Source organism: Balaenoptera borealis, assembly GCF_965194805.1.
Source record: "Balaenoptera borealis genome assembly, chromosome: 11".
Taxonomy (NCBI): Eukaryota; Metazoa; Chordata; class Mammalia; order Artiodactyla; family Balaenopteridae; genus Balaenoptera; species Balaenoptera borealis.
The window spans coordinates 97,591,630-97,608,872 of NC_138868.1; the positions used below are offsets into that span (position 1 = coordinate 97,591,630).

The following is a 17,243-nucleotide window of genomic DNA, read 5'->3' on the forward strand; positions in this document are numbered from 1 at the left end:
AGGGTTACACAGGAGCCCAGCTTACCCCATGGCTAGGAAGGACTTCATTTTGCAGAGAAGGAAACTGACAAAGATGCTGGGGTCTGCCCCAGATCACACAGCTAGAGGGAACACGAGGGAATGTCCTGAGCCTCTTTCTGTTCCACCAGGCCACCTCCAAGCCTGGCTGGGAGGCAGGAACCCACTCTTCTGGATGGTGCAGGGGGGCCACCACCTGGCAGCCCCTAACACCCCAAGTCCTTCAGGATACCTGATCGCGCCATCACCTGCTCTGCGATCCCTGCCTTGGAAAGTGCCCCACTATTGTGCAACCAGGCACGGGGCTGGGGCTGGGGCTGGGGCTGGTTCCATAAAATCAGCAGCCGGTTGGCTTGAGCTGGCTGATTCTGGCCCCCTGGAGTTCGACTGTGACAGCAATGAATCACATTAATGGTGAGAGGTGGCCGCTCTCCCTCTCTGTGGCCTAGAGATAGGTATTTCCAAGGCTCCTCCCCTGGCTCAGGCAAACACACCTGACCTACCCCCCACCATCTGTCTCACTCTCTCTGGGCCCAGGGTGAGGCAGAACAACCAGGGACAAGGTTGGGTGAACCAGACAGAGCTGGACAGCTCTCCCACCCGGGCTCTGCCAGCCACCCCTGCCAGCCCACGATCCTGGGGAGGGCAGAACCCTCCTCCCCACAAGAAGAGAAGGAGCCCGGTGACCTTGGGGTGTGCTTCAGCCTGGCACCCCCCTCACCCACCCCTCTCTCCCTGCTGCTTGCACTGTGCCTCTGGCTCTCTTCCAAGAACAATTTGGCAAGTTCCTATGCACAACGTGCAAAAAAAAAAAAGGGATGGGGAGGGCCACAGCCCAGGGGGACCCAGAAGGCAGACTGACCTTTTTTTATGTGGTGTTAAGTAGCACAAAGAGCTCATGCAAATAGACTTGAAAATCTTTGGCGTGGAATTCATGGGGAGGTGGGGAGTAGGGGGAGAAGCCGGGAGGTGAAGTGTGCAGGACACCTGAGATCTCTGTCTGAGACCCTCCTGGGAACTGGCCCAGCACGACAGCTTTCCCGTTCAACCGAGTTACATTTGCTATATTCAACCAAATCACAAATATAAGTTGCGTGCCTAGAGGCTGAGTGGACAGACGCGGTCCTGCCTGCATGGAGTGCTGGTCCAGAAGGAAGACACACATTAAGCAGTGATCCGTGCCTGGATTCTGGATTCTTCTGCCCTGGCCCTGCAGTGCTAGACCAAAGAGGAAGAGGCAGTTCATCCATTGGCTGGGAGGTGAGGGGGTCGGCAATTCAGGCCCGGACACTTAGGTCATTCTGGGTGGGTTCTCAGAGTCCATGTTGCCTAGGGGATCCCATCTGCTGGTTATTTTCCCTCACCTTGAACACTTCCAGTGACCGGGAGCTCACTCCAGTTTTGGATCACCATAGCCTGGGAACTAAGCACTCACTCACAATAGGCCAAGTTTTACCTCCTGCTCACGTCCACCTGATGGGCCTGGGTCCTCTCCTCTGTGGCAGAGGGTCAGTGGCACTGGCTTGGAGCTTGATGGGCCTGGGCTAGACCCTGGCTTTGCCACCAGCAGTGCAAACTCAGGCAAGATCCACCAAGCCTCAGTTTCCTCATCTGTAAAATAGGGATTCCATCATACAGAGTTGTGAGTTCTGAATGAGTTGGTATACGTGAAGACCTCAGCCCAGTGTTTGGCACATAGTAAGTGCTTGAAAAATGTTAGCTGCATTCATTTATTCATTATTGTTATTATTTTGATCATCAGTTTCTTTGACTGTTCTTTACGTGTCTTGTTTCCAGACCACTCACCTCTCACAGGACTCTCCTCAGAGCACAGTTCAGCTAGTTTATGCCCTGAAGGGACCGCCAGGCTCCAGAAGCAGCCTCACCAGCCCAGATGATCCTCTTCCTCTATCTGGATATCAGCCTCCTGAAGAAGGAAGCCAGGCCACATGTGTACTATAAAGAACTCTGGAGACAGACAGCCTGGGCTCAACTCCTAGCTCCTCTACCCGCCAGCCGTGTGGCCCTAGACCAGTCACAAATTTATCAGAGAGAATCTAAAATGTGAATATCTAGCTCAGAGATCATGCTGGATTACCAGGAGGAAAAATAGGTAGGTTCTCAGAGTCTGCCAGAGTAGGGATAACCATTTTCTATCTATGCTAGAGATGAGAACTACCATTCTCTATTATTAACATAATTATTATGAGAAAAATCAGAACCTCCCCGCTGGACTTCCTTACACTTATTTTTGTAGTTTAATGTTTTCTTTTCAAATGAATGTGGGGAGGTACCCACCAACTTTTGTGTACCTGGAGCCTCTAAGGATCTTCATCCAGCCTTCCTCTGAAATTGCTGCAAAGCCTACAAATTCCATGACACATAGTGAGTGTTCCATGATTGGGGGGGGTCATTAGCTTATTCCCAAAGTTTAAGCATGACCAGAGATGTTTTAACCACCATGATCTCTGGGTTGACAATGCTGAGCTTGATCTCAACTATAAGCCTCAGTCTTTTCAAGGACCTGGGGGACTGAGGGCACAAGCAGTGGAGAAGGAGGACAGGCAACACGGATGTCCCAGGGGTAGCCAGGGGCGAGTGACTGGACCCCCAAGTCCCTCAGGACCCATGCCTTGTGGGTCTGCAGCTCCAAACAACTCAAAGAATCGAGGCAGACCCTATGAAGACTTTTTTGAGAACGTAAGGTGTTGCAGGCATTCTTAGGTCAGAACAAGACATAGCCCTTGCCCTCTAGGATTTGGGTCTCAAGATAGACACATAAAACACATAGAGGTGGGGGCCACACATGGGCATCCTCCAAGGGAATCAGCTCACAGCTGTATTTGTTTGCCCAACAGTACTTTTTAAAAAGCTGAATTGGAATGTCTTTGGGAGGAAGCTCTAGGTGACCCCAGGTCCCTATGCCCCCCATCTGTTTTGTCACTACCAGATGGACATTACCCAACGGGCCTCTACAGTTGGGATCCAAGGCACAGAGCATTCAACATGAAGATAAAGGCAGGAACCAGTGTGACTGGAGCACAGAAAGAAGGGACTCATCTACTTTAAGTCCAAGAAGGCTTCACAGAGGAGGGGGTACTTGGGTTTAGAGAAAGATGAAAGGGTAAAAGGGCTTTGATCATAACCCAAGTAACCTACCCACACTCCTCTTTGTCAAGTCCTTAGGTAGTGGCCCCAGACTTGACCAAAGGGACAGGTGAGAACTTTTCCTTCCAGGCCAGCAAGCCCTCGGTCAAGCCATCGTGATTCCCTTCTCTCCAGGGCATGTGGGAGGCACAGGTCCAGCTATAGGGTGGAGCCTGAACCCACTGACCAGGGGTGGAAGCAGGAGGAGGAAGGCGTGAGGAGGAGGGGTGCGGGTAAAGGAGGGGAGAGGAAGGGGAGGCACGAGGAGAAGCAGGGGAGGAGCTAAGTGGTCAAGCAGCAGAAATAAACACATCCCCGGAAATAAAACACCTCCCGGCTGGCCCTGCAGCTGTCACCTCCTCCTTCTGACCAAGGACACGGTCCCTTTAGCCCTTCAAGCACCACAGGCCCTACAAATATTCAGGTTCTTTCACAGAAAGGAAAGCACCTCAGAGCCACTAGGAAACAAGTGGTATTTTATTCCTTTCGTCGTTGTTGAGGAGAGATCACGACACAGAGAACAGCAGTCCTGGTCACAGCGGCACGGTTTGGTTAGTTTCCACGAGAACACGATGAGTGGGAGGGGCGGGGTCTGATTTTCCACTCTCTTCACCAGCTTCGACCTCGTGCCGTTCCCCCTGCAGCAGGGCTGCGCGGAGCCCTGCCGGGTCCCTAACCCGCAGCACAGCCGCTGCACTTGCCGTTCTGGCCAGTGACAGGCGAGCAGAGGGTGCAGGCGCCCCCGCTGCTGCCTGGCCAATGGGATGTGGACAGAGAAGCAAAGGACCCCTGCTCTCCCAGCTGCCCCTCCCCAGAGCACTGGCCCCAGCTGAATGCACCCCTTCAGCCATCACCTGCCAGAGCCCCAGGTCAGGGACAGGAGTCTGAGTCCAGACGAGCTGGGCTAGAGCTGGGCGTCTTGGGAGCAGGGAAGGCTGGAGAAGGGGGTAGGGTTCCAGAGCCCACGGGGTTATTGCTGAGAAGATATGCAAGGGGCACGTTCCCCAGGGGCAGAGTGAGGTGGGGCAGATGGGCACCAGGGAAGGGGTGTAGCTGCCCGAGGGCAAAGTGGGCTCATCAGCTCCTTGCTGGGAACCTCCCACTGCCAAGGGACCTCAGAACAGAGCTGGTCCAGGGACAAATGTGGAAGCAAGGTTCTTATAAAAGGAGTGAAGACGGGCCATGTAGAAGGATCACGAAGGTGATGTAAACCTTCCCAAGTCCCAAGCCAATCAGAGACTCCCGCCCGTGCCCAACCCCTCCATCCACCCCTAAATCAAGAGAAGGAACTGGTCTCTTAGGGACAAAGCAGACTCCCAGGAGTGGAAGGTGATGGGGCCATGGAGAGCAGAGACGAGCTGACAGCCACATGGCTGAGCTCCTGCCCAGGAAAGTGGGGCCAGGTTCACTAAAATACAGTGTCATCCACGAACAAGCAGCCACGAAGACCACAGTTATCAGACACACACACACACACACACACACACACACACGTCACAGGAGGTGGACGAGACCACAGGCTGCAGAGGGGCAGGGGTTGCATCATTAAGTTGAGGACAGGTGTCGAGGGGTTGGGGAGAGGGCGGGGGACACACAAGTTCTTGGCTTCTCCTGGGGAAAGATCTGTTGCTGAAGTGGCCGGTTTTCTTAAGCATCAGCATTTGCATCTAAAGGTTCAAGCAGCTGCCTTCAGGTTCTGGAGGTTGAAGTGAGAGAGAATTTAAATTAAAACGAAACTCTGGCTTCCTTTCAAAACTCTTTACCTGCTTTTCTCCCAGACATTAATTAGGACAGACCCTCTGCCCACGGAAGCTCCCACGATGAGACCCACTCTAAGTGCCTTGTTCTCAGTAAATCAAGGAGGACGAGCCTGAGAAGCAGGGCCAAGAGATGAAGGTGGAGGAGGGCGTGGAGCTCAGGAGAGGGGCTCTCTCAGGGGGATGGAACCTGGGAGATGTGGAAAGGAAATTGTTAAACCCGGGGTTTCTATCTCAGGACACCTCCAAGAATTGCTCACAGCCCTGAGACTCAGGAAAACAGGGTTTCCGAGGAAGTTCTAGTTAAAAAAAAAAAAAAAGACAACTGCTGGCCCAAGACTCCCTCCCTGGAGCCTTCCCACACTGCTCCCCAGATTCCGAGCTGCCAGCTGCCACGACATAGACAGAACACCGAGCTGCAGCTGGGATGCCTGCCTCCTGGATTGGATCTATGGCCACGTCAAACTGAGGCATCCTTAACCTTCCCGAGGCCCAGCTAGAAGATAGGAGGTAATGAGCCCCGCTCTGCCCACCCTTAGGAAAGAATTCAAATGCTCCACAAGTACCCTGTGTTATTACCATGACGGTAAAAGCTGGTGTATCAGGCATTTTACATCCAGAAATCTCCTTTAACTTACGATTTAGGATAAAGTATATCCCTTATTTGTGTGGAAAAGAAGGCAGAAGTGAGCTGATAGAAGACTGATCCCCGCCACGCCCCAGTATATGCCAGGGTATGTCATAAAGGGAGACGGGCAGGAGCAGAGGGGTGTAGTGAAATGCAGCACTCAACTACAAAGCCCTGAGCTCGAGTTCCAGCCTGTTACTTACTATATGTATGGCTACTCTCTCTGACCTCAGTTTCTTCATCTTTAAAATGGGGCTAAACCCTACCTGTCCTTCTTACATCTTCTGGCAGGCTTGAGTGAGTTTGTGTTTGTGGCAGCATTTTGAAAACTGTAAAGCATTTAAGTTATTACTTTCCTGCATTACTGTTGATATAATGAACAATGGAAATGGATACTAAATAGAACGAAAAACAGTGCCCCTAAACGTCATGAACTGATAATGCTGGTGTGGGGCGGTGGGGGGGTCATATACTATTCTCCCTACTTTTGTGTAGGGTTGGAAAGTTTAAAAATAAAATGTTAACTTTAAAAAGCGGCCTGAAGGTACTCTCTGAATCATCACTGAAAGCCATTGTCTTTATGCTACTTTGATATTAGGAGTATTTCACTGACTCTAATTCTCTCCCAAGTCATGCCCACGTGGTAGCTAGGATGGCCCCCTATCAACTTGACCGCTGGCTTGTATGGAAGCTCTATTTCCCGACTGCTCATTCTGTGTGTGTGTGTGGTACACCTGGGAGGTTTCAATCCGTCTGTCTCATCACTCTTCAGACACGAGCCTCGTCAGAGCACAGCTCATAATGAAAGCTGTGCGCGTTGCAAAAGCTAGCCCAATTCTTCCCTGATGACTCCTCGGCCAGACTTCAGTCAGAACAGTGATGGTGACAGGAGGATGCAGGTAGACAGCATCTCACCTTTGTGCCTGAGGGCTGCACTTCAGTTCTCTGCTTTCTGGGGCTCCGTTGCTGGAAAGAGAACCAGAATGGAGGGTAGTGAATGAACCCCTCACCCCAGCGGGCCACCCCCTGCAGCAGCCGTGACTGTGCCTGTCTCTGGGGGAGCCTGACCCGAACCGCAAAGGTGACTCATGTGGATTTCGAGTCAGACAGACCTGGGGCAGATCCTTGTCCTGTTATTCGCTTGTTAGAGAACCTGGCACGTTCCTTAACTTTTCTGAGTCCCTTGGTTGTAAAATGTGCAGAGTGATGCCTACCTCATGGGGCTGTGCGCCCATTAAATGAGAAGTGAAGCACTTTGTATCATGCCAAACACTAAGCGGATTCCCTGTAAATAGCAGCCGTCAGGAGCAGCAGCCTGTTGGCGGAGGTGAGGGAGTGATGCAGAGCAGAGGCCCTGGGGAGCCCCCACTCTGGCACTATGGGAGCACGTCTGACCGGCCAGCTCTCAAGAGACGACGGCACCTGGCAACCGTCCCCCACCCTCAAGCTGTAGGAGAACCCTTGTCCATTCCCTCCATCCCACCTGGGCGGGTGGGCCTGACACTTACCATTTGCAGTGACGAGGTTCTCCACCTGGGCCTCCTCGTCCCCTGGAGCCCTGCAAGAGGATGAAAGACAAGCCCGTCAGACGTCTCCAGGGTAAACCCAGAGAGCATCGCCACTCACCTTGCCCTCACTCTCCAGGGCCCTGGGATCCGTCTCCTCCAAGTCATGGTGGATCATTCTCCACCATGGGGCTCATGGGGCGGGGGAGGCCAGGGCCAAAGGGGATGTAGTCAGGGGAACTTACAGGCACCCTTCAATGTCGGCCCCTGAGAGAGCTAAGTACTGGGAAGGGATGGCCTAGGGCTGCATGGGGCATCGGGTTGTGTCCTGCCACAGACTTTGGACTCCTGAGGTCAGCGCTGCCCTGGGTCACCATGGTGGGCTAATGGGTTGTGCCCTTAGGTGGAGGTAGAGGGTGGGTGAAAGGAAGCCCAAGATTCCACAAAGCTCAAAGAACCTCCTGAGCAGGTGACCACAGGGCAGTGTCACAAGTCCTGAAGAGAGGAGACAGATCTCAAGAGAGGTCCGGAGGCCCTCTGTTTCCCTTCTCCCAAGCCCAACTCAAGGGCCTCCGGACAAGGATCCAGCATCTTCTCCCCCTTCCCCCACCCCACACATACATCAGAAAAAAGAAGGATGGGCTAACCCTTGATATTTTGACCTCTCCTTTGCCCCAAAGTCTGCCTGACAATCCTCAAAACTTCTACCTCTACCCCAACACACACAGCCTGTTTCTGAGACAAGAATCCCAAAGCACACTCATTTGGGGTCACACACCACAGGCCCCTCCCTGTCCCCTCTTAGCGTCATCACCCCAGATGTCCACAGCCATGGCATCCTTACCGCGGCTTCTGGTTAAAAGTGCACTTGCATCTGCGACCTGAAAGGCAAAGAAACCATCCAAGGTCAATGTCCTGGCTTAGCCACAGCAGGGCTGCCCGGTGAGTCTGTGGGACCGTGTGAACAGCAGCCCCGACTCCTGGGCACTGCATGGTTTGCACAGTTGCGTGCGGCGATCCCTGGTTGGAGCAGGGCTCTTCGGAGGCCAAGGTTCAACCGTCAGCAGCTTGGATGGCTACAGCACCACCGTCAGCTTGACCACGTAAACGCAGACAGCTGCGTGCAGCCCAGGCTCACGAGGGGAAACACACGCAGGGGCACGCCCCTCGGAGCACTCTAAGGACAGCCCCTGTCCCCTCTCCTGTGACCCCCCCCACCTGCGCCCAGATGGGTACAGCACCGGGACAGCCACCTCCGCCCCTTCGTATCTGTGCTTGTTTTCATCGAGCACTGATTTTGTTCATTCTTCACTGTTTCACTGAGCACCTATTATGTGCCCAGCAGTGTACTAGGCCCTGGAGATAACTAGGAAGACAGACAGGCTCCTTCCCTCTCCAGGAAAGAGAACCGCCAGTCTCTTACACTGTTCGCCACTCACTTCACAGCTGCAGACGTCACCCTTAGAGTGAACAAAGGAACAAACAAACTTACTTAGGATAAGCAGGATCCCCACCGAGAAGAGGACCACAGCAAACACCAATCCCCCGATCCTCAGGGTCTGGTAGTCTGCCAACGGAACAAGAGTGAGAGATGGAAGAGGGGAAGGGCCAGGAAGAGCGTGTCCATCCCTCCCCTGGATGGGGCTGTGCCTCCCCTTCCCCACCCAGGGTCGCCATCCCTGCTCACCGTAATGAAAAGGGTCCTTTTCTTTCTCCTGCTCAGCTGCTAGAAAAACAAACAGGTGTGGACAAGAGGGAGACAGCTACACATCCTGATTCCCAAATATCCTACCTTGTCTTACAGGCCTCACTCCCCACAAAGGAATTCCTGGGAAACAGGGCCCATGAAGCAGAGATGCCCAGAGAAGCACGGAAGGGTGGGCCTGCCTGCCAGGGCCAGCCTGGAAGCCAAAGGCAGGTGCAGCTCAGAGCACCAATCAGAGTCTGCATTCACAGCATCCACATTTATTGCTCCTTTTTATCTTACGTCATCATCAAAAGGCAGGGTCTATTCTCCTCTTGTTATAGGTGGGGAAACCGAGACCACGTTAGGACATGTGACTTGCACAATCTAGAGACTGAGGTGCAAGTCTGACTCCCAAAGTTCAGGTTAAAAGTCTACAGGGACCTGGTGGGCTTGAGGGCTGGAGCCCGGTGGGGAGAGGTGGGCAGGCTGGAATAGGGGCTGTGTTAGCTGCTGCCTTCCAGGACTTTCTTTGCTGACTAAAGGCGGGACAGCTGGTCAGACGTGTAGAATCTGAGAGCCTCCCCAACCCTAGTGTCCCAAAGGGCCTGGACCTTCCACCAGAAAGGGGTACTTACCATTGGCCAGGACCGCCGGGGCCAGCAGGCCACACAGGAAGAGCAGCACCACCTCCATGGCGTCTGGGGACGAGGGAGGGAAATGACTCTCTGGGTAGGAGACTCCCCACTCTAACCCTCAGCCCGGCGAGGGCCCCAGTCGGATTCCCACCCCGACTCTGAGCTCTCTCCACACGGTGTGAGGTCGGACAACAAAGCCAAAGCAGCTGACATTTATAGACTCCTTACGGAGTGCTCTGCATGCATGAGTTCAATTACGACAGAATCAGTTCAACCAGCAGGCACTGTGACTGACCCATTTTGCAGGTGAAAAGACTGAGCTTAAGGAGGTGAAAGGACACTCACGGTAGCGAGCGGCACAGTCTGGATCCCAACGCAGCTCAGGAACGCCTCTGCCCGGCTGCCTCTCTGGTGCTAAAGCTATAAAACCCCAAGGGCTTGGGAGATCACCTCACCTGTGTCCTCCTCTCTGGGCCACCTAGAGACGTGGCCATCTCTAGCTCATTAAGACGTCTGGGACTTCCTGGCCTGGTTCCCTACAACCGAGACCCACTGGTGGAAGTTCTTCTTTCTATCAGATTAAATGGGGCAGGTAAGCCAATGCCCCCGTAGTCCAGCCAGGGGTTGGGGAGGAAGGCCTGCTGTTTCCTGGACTCTTTAGAGTAAACCCTGAAATGCTGACAGCTCTCCATCAAGGTACCCCGCACGCTCTCACCTCCAAAGTGCCCAGGTCAACTCTTCCTATAGACTTTAGTTCATAATCCTCCAGATAGGTGGTTTGATTAAACAAAGGGAGCACGGAGACAGGCTCTCTGAGCATCGGCGCCCTGACCTCTCCTTCCCCAGAAGGGGCCTGAGACTTCTGCTCATGAGCTCAAGGCCCTGGTCTCTGGGGTCAGTGGCCCCTGGATGGAGGCAGAGGGCAGGGCCGGTTGGTCCCTCCCAGGGATGGATTTCGGTGCAGTTACACACACCTCATTCCTGCGCTTAATTAAAGGAGTGTGGTAAAGAGCCAGAGAGGAGAGGGGAATGAAACTCGAAACACGAAAGCCCAAGGCTGCTTGCTCTTTCTTAGTGGGGTGAGACTGGCAGCGGCCTAACCCCCTGCACACTGTCTAGGGGCCAGGACCATGCTTGCTCTGTCGGTTCACGCCCTATTCCGTTCCGGCCCTGCAGCCAGCAGCCCCCAGCTGCCCTTCACCTCCCAGCCAGCAGAGGTCAGAACAGCTCCATCCAGAGTCAGGCCAAGGCACAGACCCAGAACTCTGGACTCCCAATTCAAGGAGCATTTCTCACAAGGCAGTCATCTGCCTTGAATGCTACTTCATTTAATATTTGTATTTCTTTTAAGTTTCCTATTACATTTTATATGTACAAAAATATATGTAACACACATGTAATGAAACATAAAGGAAACACCCATTAAGTAACTTAAGAACTAGAACTTTATACGTACTGCAACATTTACTTCTATTTTCCTCCAACCCATCCCTCTGCCTTACTCCCAGAAGTAAACAATACCCTGAATATATATTTTTAATCAGTCCCTTGTTCTTCTTCAAAAAAAAATTTAAATTAAGATACCATTCACATACCATGAAATTCATCCTTTTAAAATGTACGAGTCAATGATTTTTAGTATATTCACAAAACTGTGCAACCATCATCACTAAGAAACATTTCATCATCTCAAAAAGAAAGCTGGTACCCACTGGCAGTCATTTCCCATCTTTCCTTTCTCCCAGTCCCTGACAACCACTAATCTACTTTCTGTCACTATGGATTTGCCTACTCTGGACATTTCATATAAAAGTATCATAAAATACATGTCCTTTTGCATCGTTTTTCTCACTTAGCATAAGGTTTCCAAGGTTCATCCATACTGTAGCATGTATCAGTACTTTTTTATGGCTGAATAATATTCCATTGTATGGATATATACCTTGTTCTTCTTTTAAAAAATATATTTATCACATATATATCTAAATAATACATTGTTTGGTGGAGATTTTTGAGCTCTATATTACTGTTTATTTTTCTGGGACTGGCTTTGTTGTTGTTGTTCAACATTACATTTCTAAGATTCATTCATAAACATAGTTCATTCATTTTCATTGTTGTGTAATATTCCATTGTGCAGGTAAACATTATCATGTATTGGTCCATTCTCCTATCAATGGATATCTCCCTACCCCCAATTTTGTGCTATTATAAATAATGCAGTTTTTTTTTAACGTATTTGTGTTTGTTGCCCAGCACACACAGGTAGGAGTTCCAAGGGCACTGTTTTTCAAATCTTTTCACTATCACTTTCACATGAAATATTTTTTACATTGGAATCCGGTACAAATGATGGCCTCTGATATTTTCTATTCTACTTTGTTTCTTTTTTTTAAAAAAGTGGCTAAGTCAATTAATGGCTAGACCCATTAATTAATTTTTTTCTTTTTTTCTTTTTAGCTGCGTTGGGTCTTCATTGCTGTGCGCGGGCTTTCTGTAGTTGTGGTGAGTGGGGGCTACTCTTCATTGCAGTGCACAGGCTTCTCATTGCAGTGGCTTCTCTTGTTGTGGAGCACAGGCTCCAGGTGCACGAGCTTCAGTAGTTGCAGCTTGTGGGCTCAGTAGTTGTGGCGTGTGGGCTCAGCAGTTGTGGCTCGTGGGCTCTAGAGCGCAGGCTCAGTAGTTGTGGAGCAGGGGCTTAGTTGCTCCATGGCATGTGGGATCTTCCCGGACCAGGGCTAGAACCCGTGTCCCCTGTATTGGCAGGTGGATTCTCAACCACTGCGCCACCAGGGAAGTCCCTAGACCTGTTAATTAATTAATGGGTTGCTCTGCAGTTTGAAAAATTATGTTCTAGAGATAAGCCTAGGAGTGAGGTTGTTGAGCATACAAATTGTCAACTTTATGGAATAATTTCAAATTGTTTTCCAAAGTGACCACCCCCAATTTAAAATCCCACCAGCTGCATATGACTGTTACCATTACTCTACATCCTTATCAATACTTGATATTATCAGACTGCTTAATTTCTGCCATTCTAGAGGTGTAAAATATGGTCTTAATTTGATTACTTAGTAATGGAGATGGGCTTCTGATTATTTATTTGCATTTCTTGTTTCTTCATCAGTGATGTGCCTTTCATGTCTTTTGCTAATTTTTCAAACGGGTTGACATTATTATTGTTCACTTATTATTCTTGATACTAAATCTTTATCATTAACTATTACAAATATCTCTTCCCAATTAGTGCCTTGCCTTTTTACTTTTTTATTGTCTCTCAATGAACAGAATTTAATTCTAATGTAATTGAATGCAATGATCTTTGTGTTTTGTTTAAAGATATTCCTTGTCACCCTGAGTCAAAGAATTTTCTTCTAAACAGCTTAAAGTTTTGTCTTTTACATTTAAATCTGTATTTCATCCAGAATTGATGTTTATGGAAGGCATGAGGTTGGGATCTAATTCTTGCTTTTTCCATCTGACAACCAGTTGTCCTGGCACCGTCTGCGACATCTTCCCTCATGATGTGCACAGCCACTTGTGCCCTGTATCTGGTTTCTGTTCAGGTGTGGGTCTGTTTCTGGGCTTTCTCTTTGGATCTATTGGTCAGTTTGTCTATACCTGCAACAAAATCAGTGTCTCAATTACTACAGCTTTATGGTAATCTCCCCATGTGGTGGGAGAAGCTTCCTCTTCTTTTTCTCCTTTCTTCTCTGCCTCTCTTGCCTCTTCCTTCAGGAATGTCTTTGCTATTCTTGGTCTTTTGCTCTTATATATAAATTCTAGAATCAGCCTGTCGAATTCATCTAAAATCGTTGGGATTTTCATTGGAATTGCAATGCATCTATCTATAGAACGATATGGGGACAATTGACATTTTTGTGATCTTGAGTCTCCTCTCTATAAATAAATCTTTTCATTTGTTTAGGTCCTTTCAATGTATTTTAATAAAGTTTTAATAAATGCTTTCATCTAAGTCTTTCATCTAAGTTTTATATCTTCTGTTAGATATACTGCTAGGTATCTTATAATTTTTATTGCTATTTTAAGTGCTATCTCTTGTGTGTGTTTTCTAATTTTTGCTGGTATGGAGAAAGGCAATTGATTTGTATATGCTGATCTTAAATTCAATAATCTTGCTAAATTCTCTTTCTATTTCTAATAATTTACCTATAGATTCTTTGGGGTTTTCTGTGGACATATCATCTGTAAATGATATAGGATTGCTTCTTCTTTTCCAACACTTACACTGTTTATTTCTATTTCTTGTCATACTGTACTGCTAGAACTTATAGTAAAATATAGAATAGAAGCAGTGATAATAGACATGGACACACATACAGTCTTATCACCAATTTTTTTATTTGTGTGTGTGCTTATTTTTAATCTTTCCCCAGCTTACTGTGATGTGACATTATAACATTGTGTAAGTTTAAGGTGTACAATGTGACAATTTGATACATGCATATATTGCAAAATATCACCACAATAAAATTAGTTAACACCTCTGTCACCTCACATAATTACCTTTTGTTTGTGTGTGGTGAGAATGGATAACGAAAATGTGATATATGTGTGTGCGTGTGTGTGTGCATAATGGGATAAAAAATTAAATTACTAATTTTAAATAGATTTCTTCTAATGCTTTAGAAGTTCCCCTCTAATCCTGGGTTTCCAAGATGTTTCTGTTTTATATTAATTATGAACAAGTATTCTACATCTATGTTTTTTAACCTTTAATCTATTAACGAAGTAAATTGTATGTACAGATTATCTAATGTTAAATCATCCTTGCATTTCTGGGATGAAACCACTGTATTATCTTTTTAATAAACTGATCGATTTGGTTTGCTGATATTTTGTTTACGATTTTTGCATTTATGTGCATGAGTGAGATTGAGCTGCAATTTTTATTTTATTGTATTTACCTTGTCTGGTTTTGGTATCATGGTAGTACTGGCCTCACAGAACAAGTATTTCCTCTCTTGCTATTCCCTGGAAGAGTCTGCAGAAGATTGGAATAGTCTGTTCTTTGAATGTTTGGTAGAACTAAACTGTAAAATCATCTGACTTAGTATTTTCTTTGTGGGATGATTTTAACTGGCCTATTCAATTAGTTAATGGCTATGACACTCTTAAGGTTTCTATTTCTTCTTTTATATAGTTAGTGAGTTATAATCTTTATAGAAATTTGTCCTTTTCTGCTTTCAAATTTATTGTCATAAAGTTGTTTATAGTATTTTCTAGTTATCATTAGAAATCATTCATTTCTGTTGGATCTGTAGTTATGTCCTTTTTTCATTCTTAATATTGTTTATTTGTGACAACTCCTTTCTTAATTGGTGTCACTAGAGATTTAACTATTTTATTAGTCTTTTCAAAGAACCAACTCTTGGTTTTATTGATCCTCTTTATAGTGTGTTTTAACTTATTCTTAATTCTGCCCTTATAGGTTCTTTGAGTTTATTCTATTGTTTTTTTCTTTAGATTTATCTTGTGTTGGATGCCTAGTTCATTAGTATTTAGCCTTTCTTGTTTTCTAATATCAGCATTTAAGACTATATAACCAGGGCTTCCCTGGTGGCACAGTGATTAAGAATCCGCCTGCCAATGCAGGGGACACGGGTTCAAGTCCTGGTCTAGGAAGATCCCACATGCCATGGAGCAACTAAACCCGTGCGCCACAACTACTGAGCCTGTGCTCTAGAGCCCGCGAGCCACAACTACTGAGGCCCGTGTGCCACAACTACTGAAGACCGCACGCCTAGAGCCCATGCTCTGCAACAAGAGAAGACACCGCAATGAGAAGTCCACGCACCGCAACCAAGAGTACCCCCTGCTCACCACAACTAGAGAAAGCCCGCATGCAGCAACGAAGACCCAATGCAGCCCTAAATAAATAAATAAATAAATAAATAAATAAATAAATAAATAGACTATATAACCCTCTAAGTCACTCCAAATATAAGCTTTGAAATGTGGCTTTTTGATTATTGTTTAGTTCTTAGTACTTTAGACTTGCATTATAATTTATCTGACCTGTGCATTAAGAAGCATGTTTTTTAAATGTCCCAATGTATAGTGATTTTTAATTTGCCTTTGTGACTGACTTCTAACAAGTGCACTGTGGTCAGAGAATGTGGTCTGTTGGATATAGATACCTTGAAATTTACTGAGACTTGCTTTATGATCTAGTATATGGTTATTTATTTCAAAAATTATATTCTGTGTAATTCCTTCACTGTTGGGAAGAAAGTTCTATATGCCCATTAAATTAAGATTATTAATGGTGTTATTTAAATTTCTATATATTTTCTCAGTTTTTGACTGTGTGACCTACCAAAAACTGAGATAGGTGCTTTAAAATCTACCACTGTGAGGAAGGATATATAAATTTATCCCTGTGTTTCTCACAATATTGTAACAGAAAGTTTAAAACTGTTACGTTGTCCTGTGAGTTGGATCTTTTAGGATTATATAGGGATCCTGTCTTAAATTCCATTTTACTTTCTACCTTTCTGTCTTTATGCATTGTGTGTATCTTACCATCTTATAAATGTAAAGAGCTAGATTTTAAAAAATTCAACCTGATTATTAACTGTCAAGTTTACTCCATTTAACTTTATTGTGACTATTGACATATTTGGTCTGATTTCTACCATCTGTTTTTCCCTACTTTTCTTATGTGTATTTCTCTTTTGACTTTTTTTTTTTCTTATTCACTTTCTCCCTCTACTGCTTGAGAAATTACACAAGTTATTTCTAGTCTTTTAGTGGTTACCTTCGGAATTTTACCATTTATATTTTCTATAGACTGAATGTTTGTGTTCCCAAAATTCATATGTTGAAACCTAATCCTTAATGAGATGGTATTTGGAGGTAGGCCTTTGGGAGGTGATTAGGCCATGAGTGGGGGGAGCCCTCATGATGGGATTAGTGCTCTTCTAAAAGAGACCCCAGAGAGCCCTCTTGCCCCTTCTTCCATGTGAGGGGTCAGTGAGGAGACGCTGTCTATGAACCAGGAAGCAGGCCCTCATCAGATACTGAATCTGCTGGCAACTTGATCTTGGACTTTCCAGCCTCCAGATCTGTGAGAAATAAATTTCTATTGTTTATAAGCCATCTAGTCTATGGTATGCTGTTATAGCAGCCTCTGAACAGACCAAAACAGTATTCAATTTAACAAAGATTTTAAAAGTCTAAAGTTAAAATGTATAATAGTTATTAGGTAAAATACTCTTCTTGAAAAATACAAATCGCCCCCTTCATGATATATATGCTATTACTGTACAAATTTTCAGTTCTTTTCTTAATCCTATGAAACAGATATTAGTGTTTCTATTTCTTGGAAAGAACATTTGTTTAGATTCACCCGCATGTATAGTGGCAAGCTTTCAAGCGAGCCCCCAATACCTCCTGGTATTCACATCCTTGTATAGTCCCCTTCCACAGTGCACCAGGGTTAGTCTGTGTGACCAATAATATATGGCAGAACTGATACGTCACTTCCAATATTAGATTATAAAAGGCACCACAGCTTTCTTTTCCTGCTCTCTCTCTCTCGGATTGCTTGCTCTGGGGAAAGTTACCTGCCATGTCTTAAGGATGCTCGGGCATCCCTGTGGAGAGGCCCACGTGGCAAAGAACTGAGAGCCGCAGTTCAAAAGCCCACTAGGAAGTAAGGCTGCCACGAACCATGTAAGTGAGCATGGAAGCAGGTTCTCCAGCCTCTCACTGATTGCCACCCTGGCTGCCAGTTTGACTGCAACCTCGTCAAAGACCTCGAGCAGAACCACCCAGCTACGCTGTTGCCTGACTCCTGACCCTCAGAAACTGTGTGAGATAACAAATGTTTGTTGTTTTAAG

General features: G+C 46.9%; 1 protein-coding gene and 1 long non-coding RNA gene across 12 annotated transcripts in view; one reads left to right on the forward strand and one right to left on the reverse strand.

Annotated features, from left to right (window-relative positions):
* The first annotated feature begins 696 nt into the window (after nucleotides 1–696).
* Nucleotides 697–3,502, forward strand: LOC309606231. Of its 2 annotated transcripts, none has more exons than XR_014231709.1 (2): nucleotides 697–1,716; nucleotides 1,816–3,502. It is a non-coding gene; the product is annotated as an uncharacterized lncRNA (long non-coding RNA). The 2 variants fall into 2 exon arrangements; XR_014231710.1 differs by having other exon boundaries at nucleotides 697–1,278.
* Nucleotides 3,503–3,621: 119 nt separating this feature from the next.
* The window catches only part of LOC309606227 (FXYD domain-containing ion transport regulator 6), a 32,602-nt gene continuing 18,980 nt past the window's right edge, over nucleotides 3,622–17,243 (reverse strand). For 3 of the 10 annotated variants that reach the window (XM_082343036.1, XM_082343041.1, XM_082343038.1), the window contains 7 exons: nucleotides 9,378–9,440; nucleotides 8,743–8,781; nucleotides 8,548–8,622; nucleotides 7,900–7,936; nucleotides 7,059–7,108; nucleotides 6,466–6,516; nucleotides 3,622–4,861 (listed from right to left, as the gene is read on the reverse strand). In XM_082343036.1, coding sequence (XP_082199162.1) covers nucleotides 6,488–6,516; nucleotides 7,059–7,108; nucleotides 7,900–7,936; nucleotides 8,548–8,622; nucleotides 8,743–8,781; nucleotides 9,378–9,440 — 293 coding nt within the window. In that variant the 3' untranslated portion in view covers nucleotides 3,622–4,861; nucleotides 6,466–6,487. Of the gene's footprint in view, nucleotides 4,862–6,465; nucleotides 6,517–7,058; nucleotides 7,109–7,899; nucleotides 7,937–8,547; nucleotides 8,623–8,742; nucleotides 8,782–9,377; nucleotides 9,441–9,832; nucleotides 9,967–12,779; nucleotides 12,999–17,243 lie in introns of those variants that run through there. The other 7 variants (XM_082343043.1, XM_082343039.1, XM_082343040.1 and 4 more) reach the window with 5 other exon arrangements.